General features: G+C 42.7%; 1 protein-coding gene across 5 annotated transcripts in view; it reads right to left on the bottom strand.

Annotated features, from left to right (window-relative positions):
- The window catches only part of MYCBP2 (MYC binding protein 2), a 196,032-nt gene that overhangs the window by 77,525 nt on the left and 102,942 nt on the right, over positions 1 to 15,565 (bottom strand). For all 5 annotated transcript variants that reach the window (XM_066580830.1, XM_066580838.1, XM_066580848.1 and 2 more), the window contains 7 exons: positions 11,260 to 11,378; positions 10,033 to 10,120; positions 5,156 to 5,205; positions 3,830 to 4,002; positions 2,154 to 2,298; positions 1,775 to 1,987; positions 821 to 876 (listed from right to left, as the gene is read on the bottom strand). In XM_066580830.1, coding sequence (XP_066436927.1) covers positions 821 to 876; positions 1,775 to 1,987; positions 2,154 to 2,298; positions 3,830 to 4,002; positions 5,156 to 5,205; positions 10,033 to 10,120; positions 11,260 to 11,378 — 844 coding nt within the window. The remainder of the gene's footprint in view (positions 1 to 820; positions 877 to 1,774; positions 1,988 to 2,153; positions 2,299 to 3,829; positions 4,003 to 5,155; positions 5,206 to 10,032; positions 10,121 to 11,259; positions 11,379 to 15,565) is intronic.

The raw sequence follows: 15,565 nt of genomic DNA, 5'->3' as shown, positions 1-15,565 counted from the left end.
ATTCAAAAACAGTGAGAAAATTTGTTTTCAATAAAAAGAATCAAATATATGATAAGTGGATTATAATGGTACCTATAGTTTTTCCATCAAATGCTAAAAAACGCTGAAATTTCCAGCTTCCAAATAGCTAAACTGTCTAGGATGCCAACTTCAATAGCCAACAAGTTTGAACGACCTAGAACCTCAGATACAGGAAATGTGGACTGATATACCGCAGCACACCATTTGGGACCTATATGCGTTTATGCCTGCCTGTATCGCATCTTGTATCCAAGCTAGAGGTGATACAACAGGGTACTAGAGCCTCCATGCCTGCCTGTATCACATCTTTTATCCAAGCTAGAGGTGATACAACAGGGTCCTAGAGTCTCCATGCCTGTCCCTATCACATCTTGTATCTAAGCAAGAGGCGGTACAATGGGGTACTAGAGCCTCCATGCCCATCCATATCACATCTTGTATCCAAGCTAGAGGTGGTACAACAGGGTACTAGAGCCTCCATGCCCGCCCGTATCACATCTTGTATCCCAGCTAGATGCGGTACAACAGGGTACTAGAGCTTCCATGCCCGCCCGTATCACATCTTGTATTCAAGCTAGAGGGGGTACAACAGGGTACTAGAGCCTCCCTTCAAATGTTCAGTTTTCCACAATAAACTATCCTTTTGCTCCGATATTGTAATCACTTACTTATATCGTTACAATCACACAAAAGGTATAATTCTGACAACGTCTTCCTGGCGATTGATTTTTCTTTAAAAAGGAGTGCAATCGCCATTAAAAAATTATAAAATTGGGATAGTTATTTGCCAGATACCTACCGTTTGGGCATTGGTGAGGCATAGCGAAGTTCTTCAAATGAGTAACTTTCATAAGCCTAAAGCAAGCAAAAAAAAAAACACTCATCAAAAATTCAAGAATAACTGTAGCTCAATTTTTTATTTTTACTTTTAGTCCCCTAAAAGGACTTGAACGTGCAATTGTTTTGTCACTTTTATTTCTACAGGCATCATGGATAGGTCTTTAGGCCCATACACACTGAAAGAGGACTGCAGCTTAGTATAACAAACAGCTGCTTTGTTCTCGGAGCTACCGCTGAAAGCTCTGCGTGGGATACCAGCTGAAAGAATGCCATCAGCTGGTATCCCACCGAGAACTTGGCGCACGGTGCTGATGAGGCTCATCGCTGCCTTTTAGCTGGCTGAAAGTCAATGATGAACGAATAGTGCATGAACAGTGACGGCTGCCCGTTTAGACAGAGTGATTATCGCGATTATCGTCACCCCTTGATCTCATCACACAGGAGGAATGAAGGACATCAAAACTTCGATCAGACCATTTTAATGCTTCTGTCAGAATTGACTGACATTTAAAGAGTAAACAGTTGTGATTGGAGTAAATTCTGATCGCTGCTGCAGCGGCCGTGTGTCAGCTGTCGAAGACAGCCAACAATGGCCCTGTATGGAGTGGGCTTGGCTTCTGAGCCAGTCCTATACAAACCTCGTCCACATCTGCCATATACAACTGATCTAGTCAAGACATTAAAGGGGTTTGTCCAGGAGCAGAAAAGTAGGTCTACTGCATTTGCAGAAACGGCACATCTTTTTACGGGCTGTGGTATTGCAATTCAGCTCCATTCACTTCAATGGAAGGAAAACGAAATACCAGATACAGGTCTACGGTCATACACGGTGGCGTTTCGAGGAAAACCGTAGACCATTTTTTTTCTAGCATTGAACAAACCTCTTTAAGCAGGGCTCATTTAATATTCATACCTTCATCATTGTGACTGCAATGTAACGGGCTTCCTTTACGATCACTGGTTCATAGGAAGCATCAAGTTTAGGTGATGGAAGGCCACCAAATGTCATATCAGCAACTGAGGATGTAGAAGACGATGGGCTGCCTGGTATCCGGGGAAGTTTTTTTATTTGCTCTTGCTGCAGAGATGTCTTTTTTTGTGACACAGGGACAGCTTTCACCTCAACCTAAAAAAGAGACAAAGCACAAATGTAAATGCGCAGAACTCTGCTCTTCAATGATATTTAACAATATATTCGTTACAAGCATACATCACTTAATTAAAATATTTTTCAATGTATGACACTGAGTGCCAAAAGCACCTTGAAATATGTAACTCTTCAGTCAACATACCTTCATATTAGGTACATGAACAACATCCCCGTACTGATCCTTTGTTTGTACTGTTATGGTAGTGGGCCAGCCACATCGAATATCATCTTTATTAAGAATTAATGACGTCTTCTGTGGATCAGCATAGGAGTCTGGTTGAAGCCACCTAATGATGGGAACAATATAATTTTGGTAAAAGCTTACAGTGAAGAAAAAAAGCATAGTCTGAAGTTACATTAAATTGGTGACCATATTAACTTTCGTATTTCTAGACTTTAACTCCCTTCCAGTTTAAGACCAGCTTCTTCGATTCTGCAGTATAAGGACATCAGAGTTTTGGACAAACAGAGCTCGTTCTATTTCAAACGGCTGTTGCTCCAGTTCTATCAGTGCTATTGACATGTTTTAGGCATCATTTTACAGCAAAGATCCTTGGCTTTAAAACACAAGCATGTAGCGCTTACAGAATCAGAACTACAGCCGTAAGAAGTGGGGTTGAAAATACTAAATTTACAACTGTCACTTTTCAGTCGGTGTGCAGAGCAGAGGTGGGGCAGGAGGGCTGAGGACAAGTAGGCAGCAGAAAAAGTCTGTGGTTTACCTGGAGTGGGGAGGGGTGGAAAGGGGTCGTCTTTTGTAGAAAAGGAGTGTAAAGGTGAGGACTTGTTCATCTAAATCCCTCTTCTACACTGTTTAACCCTGCAAATGCTGTGGTTTTTAACCACACACAAACCCAACTCTTGGTAGCACCAAATCCATAACAACCCGTACTATAAAATATTACTTTATTCTGCATGGTATATTTTGAAAAAAAAATAGCTTAAAAAAAAATAAAAATGCCAAAATAGCAGTTTTCTGTTCATGTTGCTTCTCCAAAATGGCCAAATACACACAGGTGGAAATTCCCTCAGAAGTTCCGCCTGTGCCCGCTGCCATAGGATTGCATTAGAGATTGCAATCCTATGCAGACATAGGGTCTTGCAGAGGCCTGTACAGAAATATCACTAGTGACACGCTGGCTCTGCACTACGCATAGCAGAGTGGAGGAGCCGGTAAAGCAGGTGAGCCATGGTGGTCACTGCAGGGGCACAACTCGCATCCCGCTGCGAGAATTCTTGCAGCAGGATCCGACCCGGCCATCTGCAGGAGGCCAATAAAAAAATGATTAAAAAAGTGGTATATATACACGTTAAGAAAAACAAACAAGTTGTCCAACCATTGCTTGTTATTCCTCATTACGGTCATCTCTCAGCCTCCAGTGACCATGCGGGGGAGGGGGGGGGGGAGATAAGGGAACTTTTCTTCCTTTCAGCATCACTTCTTAAAAAGGAGAGTATGTGCCCTATGTGATTGTCACATTTGGTTGTCACCCAAGTAGCACATTTGCCCATTTTTTGTGACTCAAAAGATTTAAATACACAAACAGGCACTTTGTATGCTTTTTTGAGATGCAAAATACTAAGCTTTGAAGCAAAATTGCATGAAGGCTCCCATGTTTGTAAAGTGGTGTTGGGTGGCTTTTCACAATATTCCTGGTATTTACTATCTAACATCTGGATATAATGGATTATAATGCAAATTTATAATACAAGTTTTATACTTGCAGTGCATCTCATGCTTCAACAGTAAGACAATCACCAGTCAAGGGTCACAGAAACTGAGAGAACACCCTTTCAGTTGGTAAAATGAAGGCATACCTTGCCAATCGCCCACCACTTGATCCAGGCACACACGTGATGAAGTCTTCAAGAAAGGACTGCTCATTGCTTTGTATCTGCAGTGGTAGATTTCCCTCTAGGGCCTCCAGAATGGTTGGAGAATGTGATAGAGCAAGGCCCTTGCCCAAAATCCCAGAATGAGTTTTGCAAACCTAATAAAAGAAGAACACACTATAAAAGACTATGTTCACATTTTGTGGATTTTCAGTGGACTTTCCACAGCAGAAAATCAGCAGTAATAGATTTGTACCAAGTGGTGTGGAGTTCAACGTGGATTTGCTGCAGATTTCACAGCCTTGTTTGTAGGGATCAAATTTGCTGTGAAGACCCATGGCGTAAATTGACAGCATGTGAGGATTTTCTCTGCAGAGTATAGATGGGATTTCTAGAATTCCACTCATACACAGATAGCTGTCAATCACTGATAAGACCGCCCATTGGATTGTTCAGCTCAGAATGGGTCAAGTTTTAAATGAACATAACACAAGTTGTACTGATTCTTTTCCCATAAAACTATATATGAATCTGCTCAGTTCTTCCTGCTCTAGAACACGTCTGAAATGTGGACAACAAATGTGAGCCAACAGATTCCCTTTACTCAAATTATTTAAGAATTTTCAGCAATTTCTGGTCAGCTCCTATGAAACAGCATAAGGACGGGTAAGAAAGGACACAACCCCTTAAGTGATAGAAGTGTCAACATCCATTTGTTAACATTCATATTTGCCTATAATTCCCCCAAGTAGGAACGTGGGCACAATATACATGGACTTTTTGAAGCATGACACTCCAATTTTAACTATTGAGTGACAGATCTCAGGAGTCCATGCAGTTGCATGCAACTCATTGTTTCCCTAGAGTCAATCTTTCCAATTTTATCTATCAAGCTATAGCTGAACTAGAAGTAGTCTCCATGTAAGCTACCTATACACAGGCATACGCGATATTGGGCTGAAAAACTCTGCTTGATACTGCACTCGCCAATGTACATTTTCACTGCGATGCGAGGTGTACTTCTGGTAAACCCACATCCCATCACTTCAGTAAAGTAGAAATCCTCTTTTGCGCAGAGGATCGGCAAGTTTTCTCACGGTTTTCGATGGGAAACCTCAAATCGCACTCGCGTGCATATCCCATTGAAAACAATGAGGCAATGCATTCTGAGGAACACAAAAAGATACGGCAGGCTTTTATATGTGTTATATGGGTTTCATATTCGTGCGAGATTTGTAAGTCTCGCAACGGACAAATCTCGCACAAGCTTCTCAGCCGTAGATATGAGTTACAAAACGATCAGCATTTTACCTGCAAAGCAGCCTCTTCAACAATCTCCAGGTCTTCTTCCAATTCACTCCCTATTCCATAAAAAGAGGTTAAAATGTATTCACCCACGTACATTAACTTTAAACAATCTATTTACCAACAAAAAGTTTTAATTTATAAAAGATTAATTTGATAAAAAGGTAAATTGTTTAATAAGAGCAATTCCGGCCAGGAGATACTGATGTATGACCTCACTGCACCTTGAGACAACTTGTGTTAATATGGGAGCCAATGTGATAACTAGCAAAACTGCAATCATTTTATTTACCTAAACTAAATGTTTTTGAGATGAAGAATCCCTTTGAAGTGCTGGCCACTAGAGTTACCCTTACTTCTAAATTGCTGTGCACTGCCTGATAAGACAAAAATCAGGAAGTGAAAGAGAGGGATGATTCATGTCATCCATAGAAGTCAATGGAGAGGGTTGGGTAAAAAGAAGGGAGAGACTCAAACAGATGTGACAGCAGCTTTCTGGTGATTTACAGCTAGTGCAATCACATCCACACTGCCAAGTACTTCTCCATTGTCCTCCATGATGTTATTCCTCTGTGTACGCTACAGTGTTAGAAAAAGGCAAATTCTGCTTTCTAATAGGGACAACATAACAGCTAATTTCCTCCCAACCAGCTCAGAGAACTAGAAATTAGATACACAGCTGGCAGAGGAGAAAACAATTGCGATAAATCTAGGACACAAGTCATTAATGGCTAGTAGCAGAATTTTGTTACTTACCATAAAATCCATTTGCTGACAAGTTTATTGGGAGTTATAGCAAGACCTTGGGTATAGCTGCTACTACTAGGGGGCAGGCACTAAATCAGTTTGTACATAAGCAGTAGGAGAGAATACAGATTATCTATCCATCCATCTAAATATCTAAATATAGACTAAGGTAATCAAAACAGACAGAAGGCCAGTATTGCCACAAAAGAACCAACCGAATCAAAAATTCCTGTAGAGAAAAACACCTGAGAGGAAAAAAAAAAAGCAATTGGGTGGGTGCAGTGTCTGCCAATGAACATGACGAGAAACTGATTTTATGGTAGGTAAAAAAAATCCTGTTTTCCTGTCTGCGCCATTGGGTTACACAGCAAGATCATGGGACATTCCAGAGCCGTATCCAAAGGGTGGGAAAAATTAAAAGGAAGTGCAGTCAGCCTGTTGCTCCCTGAGGGCTTGCCCCACCAGGGGTTTAATCTGTTGGGAAAAGTGGCCCTATCATTAGGAAGCCCAAAGAATATGCCAATTGTCAAGAAGGTGTCTGCAAATTTAGTAGGATGGTATGGACAAGGGTGGGTGATACCCTTGTCTTAACAGTTACGCTCTGCAGCAACTGGATATTGACAGATTAAGGAGAACACTACACAAGATGGAAAAAGATCAAACAAGTTTAGAGAAGACGGACAGATTACCTATGTTGGTAAATCCTAGAAATGTATCCCGGACCCAAATAAGGTCCCAAGAATGGTATACTACCAGGAGGAGGTATAGTATGAGCGATTCCTAGAGGATATATTTCTGTAAGAGCTGCAGGAAGAGACAGAACTCACCTCTCAAAAAGACAAACCAAGATTAAGGGCAAACAGACATTGAAAAAGATGATCCAAGATTAAGGGCAAACCGACATTGAAAAAGACGAACTACTTGGACCTTCTGAAGGCTGGCAGGGCCGGCTTTGTTCTCGGCTGTTTGAGCTAGCCCTCAAGCTGTCTGCTCTTGGATGTATAAGGTCAGGAGAGCGGTTACGGGATACTCACTCAGTATGTGGCAAAGTATTCTTTAGTCCTCTTGCGAAGCCATTGCTGCAGTAATCTTCGAGCGACTCTGTGTGGAGTATAACTGGTGCCTAAGGAACCGAAGAATAGCCTGAAGACCCAAGATGATCACAAGAAAGGGTTTTTGCAGAAACTGTACCATAGCAGTACACAGAATGTGTAGATCCCCCCCTTTTTTTTTTCAAAGCTGGAGAAGAAGCCGCGCTAGCGAATCAAAAGACCCAAGATGCTCCAGACTCAGTTTCAACAAGTTGAAACTGCTCCCAGAAGGGAAGATTGATGGACTGAGAAAAGGATCACCAGTATGGGGTGAGACCAAGTTGTCTAAGGCTTGTATACCATATGAGAAAAGTGTGTGAGTGATAGCTCTCAAATGGAGAGAATCTACAGATAGTGCCCTGTCTGGAAGAGACTGGCGCCTACAAGAGGAATCGGAGAGATGATTTCCTATTATGTACCAAGATAAAATCATCAAGGTTAGGCCCTAAAGCAGCAGGGTCAATGTCCTGACCTTGGGCAGAGTCTAGCCATAATACAATTACTACTTTAGAAGGCGATATTATGGCAGCTTGATGGCTGCATTTGCAAATGTGACCAATACTGGTCAACGTGGAGAAGCAGCTTGACCCTCAACAGCATGCTAACAGGAAGTTCTACCCCCACCAGTGTGCGGCAACAGGAAGACCTGCCCCCAATTATGGCCTGTACAAGCCCAGAATCTCGGGCCTCAATTAGAGGTAGCCTGGCAAAAGGAAGCTCTGTTTCCACCATGGCAGTTATGCCCCCACTAGCACTGGGGACCAGTCCCACCTCCCAAGCTCAGCCCATGAAAGCTTAGAAGCCAGGGCTTCAATTTGTAGCGCTGACCTGATCAGAGGTGTGGGATGCATTGCCAATGTACAATGAGCCCCTGAAAAGTGGAGAGCTGTGAAAGATCTGGAGTCCTCTGTCCCACCGGAACAGGTACATATTAGCGGGAAAAGGGTCTTTGACGCTGTGGAGAAACAATATCCTTGACCGGCGAGAGGGAAATAGCTGGGTGGACCATAAGGGCAAGACAGACTGATGGGCATAGAAGGGGGCCAAAGATAACAGAGGGAGACACCAGATCAAGGGTCAGAGAGGAGGAGGTTAGTAGAGGGAACTACCAAACTAGAAGTGAAGTAACACAGCCAGGAGGGCCATTAAGAGAAGCTGAAGGCGATAAGGTGTATAGAAGGGTAGTGGGCGATGACACCATATTTACCTATTCCAGTTTACTCATCTCATCTTCATTCTATTCGCTTAGGCTCCCCCAGGTCAAAACTGTAGCAACTGCCACTTAGTGGTGAGAGATCGCTAGATATGCGGGAGCAGGCAGGAATCTTAGGTGACGGGAAGCAAAGAGGTTAGTGCTGCTCTGTTTCATTTAGTCTTCTTAGAGGAGGGAATAACATTGCGTCTCCTAGTGGCAGCAGCTATACTCAAGGTGTTGTTGTGTCCTCCAATTACGTGGATAAGAAATAGTGCTACGCATGTACAAAAACATGGCAGCAGCTTATTCTGAAAGGTCATATAAAAGTGAAGTTAGGCTTCTGTACAGGAATTCTACAAAAAGGCTGCTATCTGTGCAACCTGTCCTAGGAATGCATGTGTATACCTGGAAGGAGGCATGAACCGCCCCACTGTTCAGAACAGTGTAGCGTTAGGCTGGATTCACACAGGGCGGATTTGCCACGGTTTTGCCGCAGCAGATCCGCCCGCGGCCGCTAATCTCGGGATTAGCCAGCCATGTGGATGAGATTTCTCAGAAATCTCGTCCACACGGGACGGCTAATCCGCTGCGGTAAATCCGGTTGAAACTGCAGCCGCCGTGGTTTCAAAAGATGCAGCATGTCTATTTACTTTTTTTTTCTTGTTTATTTACATCGCGGCCGCGCTCTCTATGGGAGCGTCGGCCGCAACGGAAAAGCATGCGGCTGAGCCGCTTCAAAGCCACCAAGGCTTAAACCACGGCGGTTCTCCCGGCGGAAATCTCGCAATTTTTGCTGCGGCCAAACCGCGAGATTTCCGATGGGAATCCGCCCTGCCTGAACCCAGCCTTAGGGTCCGCTGCCCCCTTTCACCTCCAGCCTACACATGTATTCGCTCATTATAGGATGGGTTTCACAGGCTGAAAGGACATTAGCGATTTTGTTATTCCTGCAAATGTCCACAGATTTAATTTTCCTTTATACTGCAGCTAAACAAAATGAATTAGAGCTGCTTTACTATATTCCTCTATTTAAGTCAGTCTCAAATCACCTACCCCTAGACTAAAGTCTAAGCCATGGCTCATCAAGCTCTCTACTGCGGCCTCACAAATCAGATCAAGTGTGGTACAATCCTTAGCTTAAATAGGACTACACAGTCTTTACATGTTTAGGTTTCTCCACATGCCACAGCAGTATTGGATAAATGTAATTATGGCACAAATGACTTCTTGGCGCTTATTCAATTAATTTTTATATATGAAAGTAGTAAAAGTAATACAGGACAATCAGCACATACATTGAATATTCAAAAGTTCTTAATGATATACAACATGCACTCCTTTCAGATAGCATATGGAGGTTGGTGGGTCAACATGCCTGTGGCGATTTCAGGTAACTCCATCTCCTTTCTCAAGCACTGCTGCAACTTCATACTGAAGTGCCACAGTCACAAGACAGTGGCACATAATGGAAATCTGGCATCTTTTGGCTGCCCTCTGGCAGGCACACCGATTACAGCGATATGTCTGCGGTATATATCTGCGCCATTTTATTAGTAGCAGCCACATAGAGGGCTAGTCCTCAATTTTCATGAATTGTGTCTAGTCCCACCCAACCCCAGGGTGAAGACCAATTAGGAAAGAGCATCTGTTGTACAACCCCCCTTCTGTTTTAGTGGCAGGGCCAATTAGAGAAGAGCCTCTAGTGTCATCTATACATTTTCACAAGTCCTACAGAAGAAGTGGCAATGGGGGTGACAAAGGGTCTGTACAGGTGGTGCACTGCCAATCTCTCTAGTCATATTATAGGTCAGTGACCCTTTAACAGACTGTCAGGTCAGTGTTAATCTTACCAATGGGGAGAGCCAGATCTTTCTTCATTAATGCGGCAGCACATATGCCTCCCAGGTTGGCCAACTCCTTCTCTAGCTGAATAATCCCCTGAAAGTAAAGTAAACAGAACAATTACTGAACACTAACAGAATTATGGAAAAAACCTATACCCTGAAATCACTTCTCATTTTTAGATGCACACTCATTGTGATAGAACAAACACAAACAAGCTACAATTCTATTATCCGGACCCCACTGATCTTTAAAATGAAGGAGCTGTAACACTAGAGGACCCATCACCATTTATACCATATTTTTCTATGAGCACAGATTAGTCCCCCAAACATACACATGTAAAAACAAACAAAAAAAACCAAACAAACATGTTTTTCTAATTATAGGTCATTAGTAAAGATGTAAAAAAAATAAAAAGCCCATTTATATCCAGACAGCACAAAATGTATGCAACCATTTCATTCTGCTATATGTGGCTTAAAGAAATCAATGCACTTGTTGCAGAAACAACCTCACTAATATTTATGGAATGGATTTTCAGTTCCAGAAATTTCTGCAACAGATCTGTCATAAGTAAATATACTATAAGGCCGCCTGCAGACGGGCGGAAATTCCGCGGCGGGATTTCCCACGAAATTTCCGCCCCTGGAAGCTGCCATAAGATTGTGTTAACAAACGCAATCCATGCAGACGGCCGCGATGCAAACAAATCGCGGCATGCTCTTTCTGTGCGGGGCTCGCAGAGCCCCACACAAAAACGTCACTCACCGGCCACCGGCTCCGCTCTACGCCGGCTGCCCGGCAGCTGGCACATGAAAGAGCCGAGGCCGCGGGAGCAGGCGAGTGTCACGCTGCTCTCTGCAGACGCTCGAATTCTCGCAGCCCGATCCGACCCGGCTGTCTGCAGGCGGCCTAAAGCAGGTCCCCCAGATCCGATTGTGTTTAATATTTCAGTACTGATACTAACAGAATCTAATGGGCTCTCACAGAGGGAAGACCCAAAGGCTATTGTTAGACCTCTGGCTGCCTTAGCAACCCATCACTACCCTGCGATGGCAAGGTTCCTGCTGCAACAGACATGGGATACCCGTGCCAGGCGTCTGATGCAGCACCATAAATAAAAGCATGCATAGAATAAAGCCTATGAATTACTGATACAAAAAGACATCACTGCTGTCTAATGGGTTCATCAATGGCAATAGTAAGCTGGATATAGAGATTAAAGCACTCACCTCATCCGTTCCAGGACTAAATTCGTATCCAATAGCAAAACATTTAAAGCCATAAAAACAGGCCTTTTCATCTTTAACGTAGTCTGATGCCGTTTCAAGAGAAAACAAAGCCTCATTTCCTAAAAAGTATATTAAATGAAATCCTGTTATCTGCACATTACAACATACACTGACAATCCTAAGGAACGGAGGCATTAAAAGTTATAGAAAGGCAACAGGCAAGTTCGACAAGTAAGCATTGTGTTATTCGCTAAACAGTCATCAATGTGTACGTTCTCTTTTTTTCTGCTGTGATATATATTTTGTGCATGGAAATAAAGTTATATGCAGCTTAATGATAAAGTCTGAACACTGTGGGTTATAGACAGTAAAGTAAAACAATATTTTCTAGAAAGCTTTTTTAGTGTCTGCATGAAATCGGTTTCTTCTGATGAACAATTTACGCATATTCTGACTTGCCGATCGTACAGTTTTGCACCTCTAGTACCGAATACGAATTATAAAGGTTAAGACAAAGCTTAAACAAAGGCTTCATGATGTGGCCCATATATGAAACCTTTACCATCAAGTAGCGAGTTCAAAAGGTTAAAACATTTGAGTCTTTTCTATTCTTGAGAAACAAGCTGCTGATCATCTAGCATGCTGCCAGTGCAGTGGGTGGATGCAATCATTGGTGGTCCAGTTAGGAAGTACAATAGCCGGCTTCACTACCACTGATAACAATGGGAGTGCTGCCTCCTATGCTACACCTCTAGTCCTGACTGCAATGAGGAGCCGGAAGTGTAATAGGAGACGTCGCTCCCATTGATTTCAACAGGTGTGAAGTTCTATGTTACTTGCAGCCTTCACAACTGATGGCGGCTACTAGCCCGCTGCACCTAAAGTGGGCTGGCTGATCAACTGACCGGCAGGGATACCAAATAACGGCCCCCGCCGGATCAACTATTGATGACCTATCCTTAGGAGAAGTCCTCAATAGTAGAAGTCCTGAACACCACTTTAATGCTGCAGGTCTCAGCTGATCAGCAAGCTGTCAGTAGTCACACAGGACAGGCACTCAGCAGGTTTCTAAATGGAATGTTGCAGAAGTATAAGGTTACTAGAAAATATTCAGACACTTGCAATGTTTTACAGAAACCAAAGCATTACTGATATAGCCAAAGTACTTATATGGTTTTAGCATATGTCTTTAACCTCTTAGTGACAAGCCTATTTTTTTTTGTTTAGGGACCAAGCAATTGTAATTGTTGCATTGCAAGTGCCATAACTTGACATAGCTTTATGTGGGCTTTTTTTGGCACCACTCTGGAGTTAATTTAATGTAAAACTTTTATTACATTTTTTTGGGGGTGGAGATGGAAAAGACGTCCAGAAATTCTGGCATTGTTTTGGGGTTTTGCTTTTACAACGTTCAACAATCGGTATAAAACAAACATAACTTTGTAATCTGGATCAGCAGCACGTTTACTGTAATACAAAGTATAGATCATTTTATTTATTTAATTTTTTTATACTACTTTTGCACAATAAAAAACACATTTTTAAAGAACAATTTCATCTGCATTGCCACATTCCAAGATCAAAGCTGTGTGAGGTCTTGTATTTTGTGGGAAGAGCTGTTTTTATTGGTACCAGTTTGAGGTGTGTATGAATTTTGGATTGCTATTTATGTTGTTTTTTGGGAGGCAAACAAAAAAAAAAAAAAAAAAATTCAACCCTGTGCAATAAACATTTTCATTATCTGGATAAAGACAAATGCCATTGTACCCATTATGAACTGTAAAAAAAAAAAAAAAAAAAAAAAGCAAAAAACAACTTACAAAATTTATCTTTGGTATTTTATCCATTTAAAAAAAACTTTGCGGGAAAAATATGCCTATGACAGTCTATTAGACTGTGGGAAGTGGGGCCTTATAAGCCAAGTTACATGGCAGACACGGAGGCTTTTGTCAGGCTGCCAGCAGTCATGGAAACCCATTGGCATCACATTGGAGTGTGTTAATGGGTGACGGAAGGATACCCCTCCCCATCATCTGCCTATATGCTGCAATTGCTATTGATTGTGGCATTTAAAAGGGGCTAAAAAGCTAGGATTTCAAAACTGGCAGTCAGAGCACGAGCCCGGCTATAGGTAGTTAGCCAAGTTACCGCCTTAAAAAGATGTATGTCCATTAGTGAGGCCAGTAAAATGGTGTATTGGCCATCACTAAGGGGTTAAGATTCTATGACTATTTTACAATTGCCTATGTGTGAATCTTTTCACAAAACTTCAACCACGTGTTCCTTTGCTATAGGCAGTCTCCAGGAACAAGGTGATGCTGGTGTCATAAAAGGCTGCAGTCGCAAAAACTTTTATTCCAACTCTTTACTACTAAGCATATAGTGTGTCTACCTGATTAACGGTTTGGGTTTTATATAATGTTCAAATTACAATTACATATAAAATGTATTTCTTTTCCAGCAGTCCCATATATTGTGAGGTAAAGCCACATTTATTCATATAAAAATATATAACAACCTCTAATCTCCTTGTGACTAGGATTCTCTGAGGATCCCGTGACAGCATGGATAGAAACTAGGGATGAGCAAGTATACTCGCTAAGGCACTACTCGTCCGAGTAATGTGCTTTAGCTGAGTATCTCCCCGCTCGTCCCGAAAGATTCGGGGGCCGGCGCAGAGCGGGGAGCTGCGGGGGAGAGCAGGGAGGAACGGAGGGGAGATCTCTCTCTCCCTCTCTCCCGCCCGCTCCCCGCAACTCATTTGTCAGCTGCGGCGGCCCCCGAATCTTTCGGGACGAGCGGGGAGATACTCGGCTAAGGCACATTACTCGAGCGAGTAGTGCCTTAGCGAGTATACTCGCTCATCCCTAATAGAAACACGTTATGTTGTGACGATTTTCAAACCCCTGTCAGGATCGGGGCATACCAGAGATAGATACCTCCCCAATCTTATTCTGTCGAAACCCATTCAGACAATAAAAATGGCAGGAAGACCAAGCAGCAACCTTCTGAGATAACAAGACTTCTTTCTTATACCAGGAAGTATACAGCGCGCTACCTTGTTTCCTTCTGGTCCCAACTCTTGAAAGTACGCTGCTCAAAAAATTTGTGGGAACACTTAAGCGTCACAGAATAATCCCAAGTCACTTAGACTTCACGGATATCAATATGTCCAGTAAGGAAAAAAGGGATGGTAAATCAATTTCATCTGCTTCTATATAAATGTAACCGACAACAGGTAGGTGCACTGGTTTTGTAGGTTGTTGCTACAGACGATTACTCTTTTTATCTTTCCTGACCGATTCTGCTCTAGTTTTGGGTTTAGTGTCCTTGTCACTACTTGCAGCATTAAACCATACTTGCAGGCCACAGATAGTCCTGCTCCTCCAAGATGGGTACCATCCATACGTGCCATCACAAGAAGATTAGCCAAGTATCCCAGAAAAGTCTCTAGAGCAAGGAGCAGATATCAGCACATGGGCAGTTACACGAGGAGAGCTGGACAGGGCATCAACCTATCAGACTGGTATCTGCTCCTTTGCGCAAGAAGTAAGAGGGGGAGCACTGCCGAAGCCCTACAAAACTACCTCCAGTGAGCTACTGGTCTGCATAATTCTGACAAAACGCAGGAACTCACTTAATGAGGGCCCAGCGAGATGTAGTTACCACCTGCTGGTGCGGTGGGCCTCATATGTAGGCAGTTCCTAGGGGAGGAAGACATCGATGCCATTGACTGGCCTTCACGTTCTCCAGACTTAAATCCAACTAAGAACCTCCTGGACATTCTGCATCAGTGCATCACCAAGTAATGCCACAAACTGTACAGCTCACTGATGCTCTGATCCAGACCTGGGAGGAGAACCCCAAGGACATCATCTGTGTCTCATGAGGAGCATGCCCAGACATTAGAAGTATATACAGGCACATGGGGGCTATCACGATAGTGAGTCACATTAAGAGTCGCTGTGATAAAAAATTCTTGCAAATTGACGCCAGCTCTTAATTGGCTGAGAATTTTGGTTTCCACTGATCATTAATGCATAATTTTGCTCTCAACAAATCACACAATTTATCAGTATAGATTTTCAACTTGACTCATTCTTGCAGGTCCGATGTATAATGTGTTGATTTTTTTAAGCAGTATTTGGGTCCGATTAGTGCTGTTACAGTTTCCACAAAAATATGTGGAGAATTTAGGGCAGTGGGGATTTTGTTGGATTGTTTGGTGGTGCCATGGTTTAGAAGGACATATCATAAGCTACATTTAAGTTCATTTTCTCCCCCCCTCACAATTTGGATTGGAGTT

Source organism: Eleutherodactylus coqui, chromosome 1 (assembly GCF_035609145.1).
Source record: "Eleutherodactylus coqui strain aEleCoq1 chromosome 1, aEleCoq1.hap1, whole genome shotgun sequence".
Taxonomy (NCBI): Eukaryota; Metazoa; Chordata; class Amphibia; order Anura; family Eleutherodactylidae; genus Eleutherodactylus; species Eleutherodactylus coqui.
The sequence above is the reverse complement of the archived record's forward strand: the minus strand, read 5'-3'. Positions and strand labels throughout refer to the sequence as shown.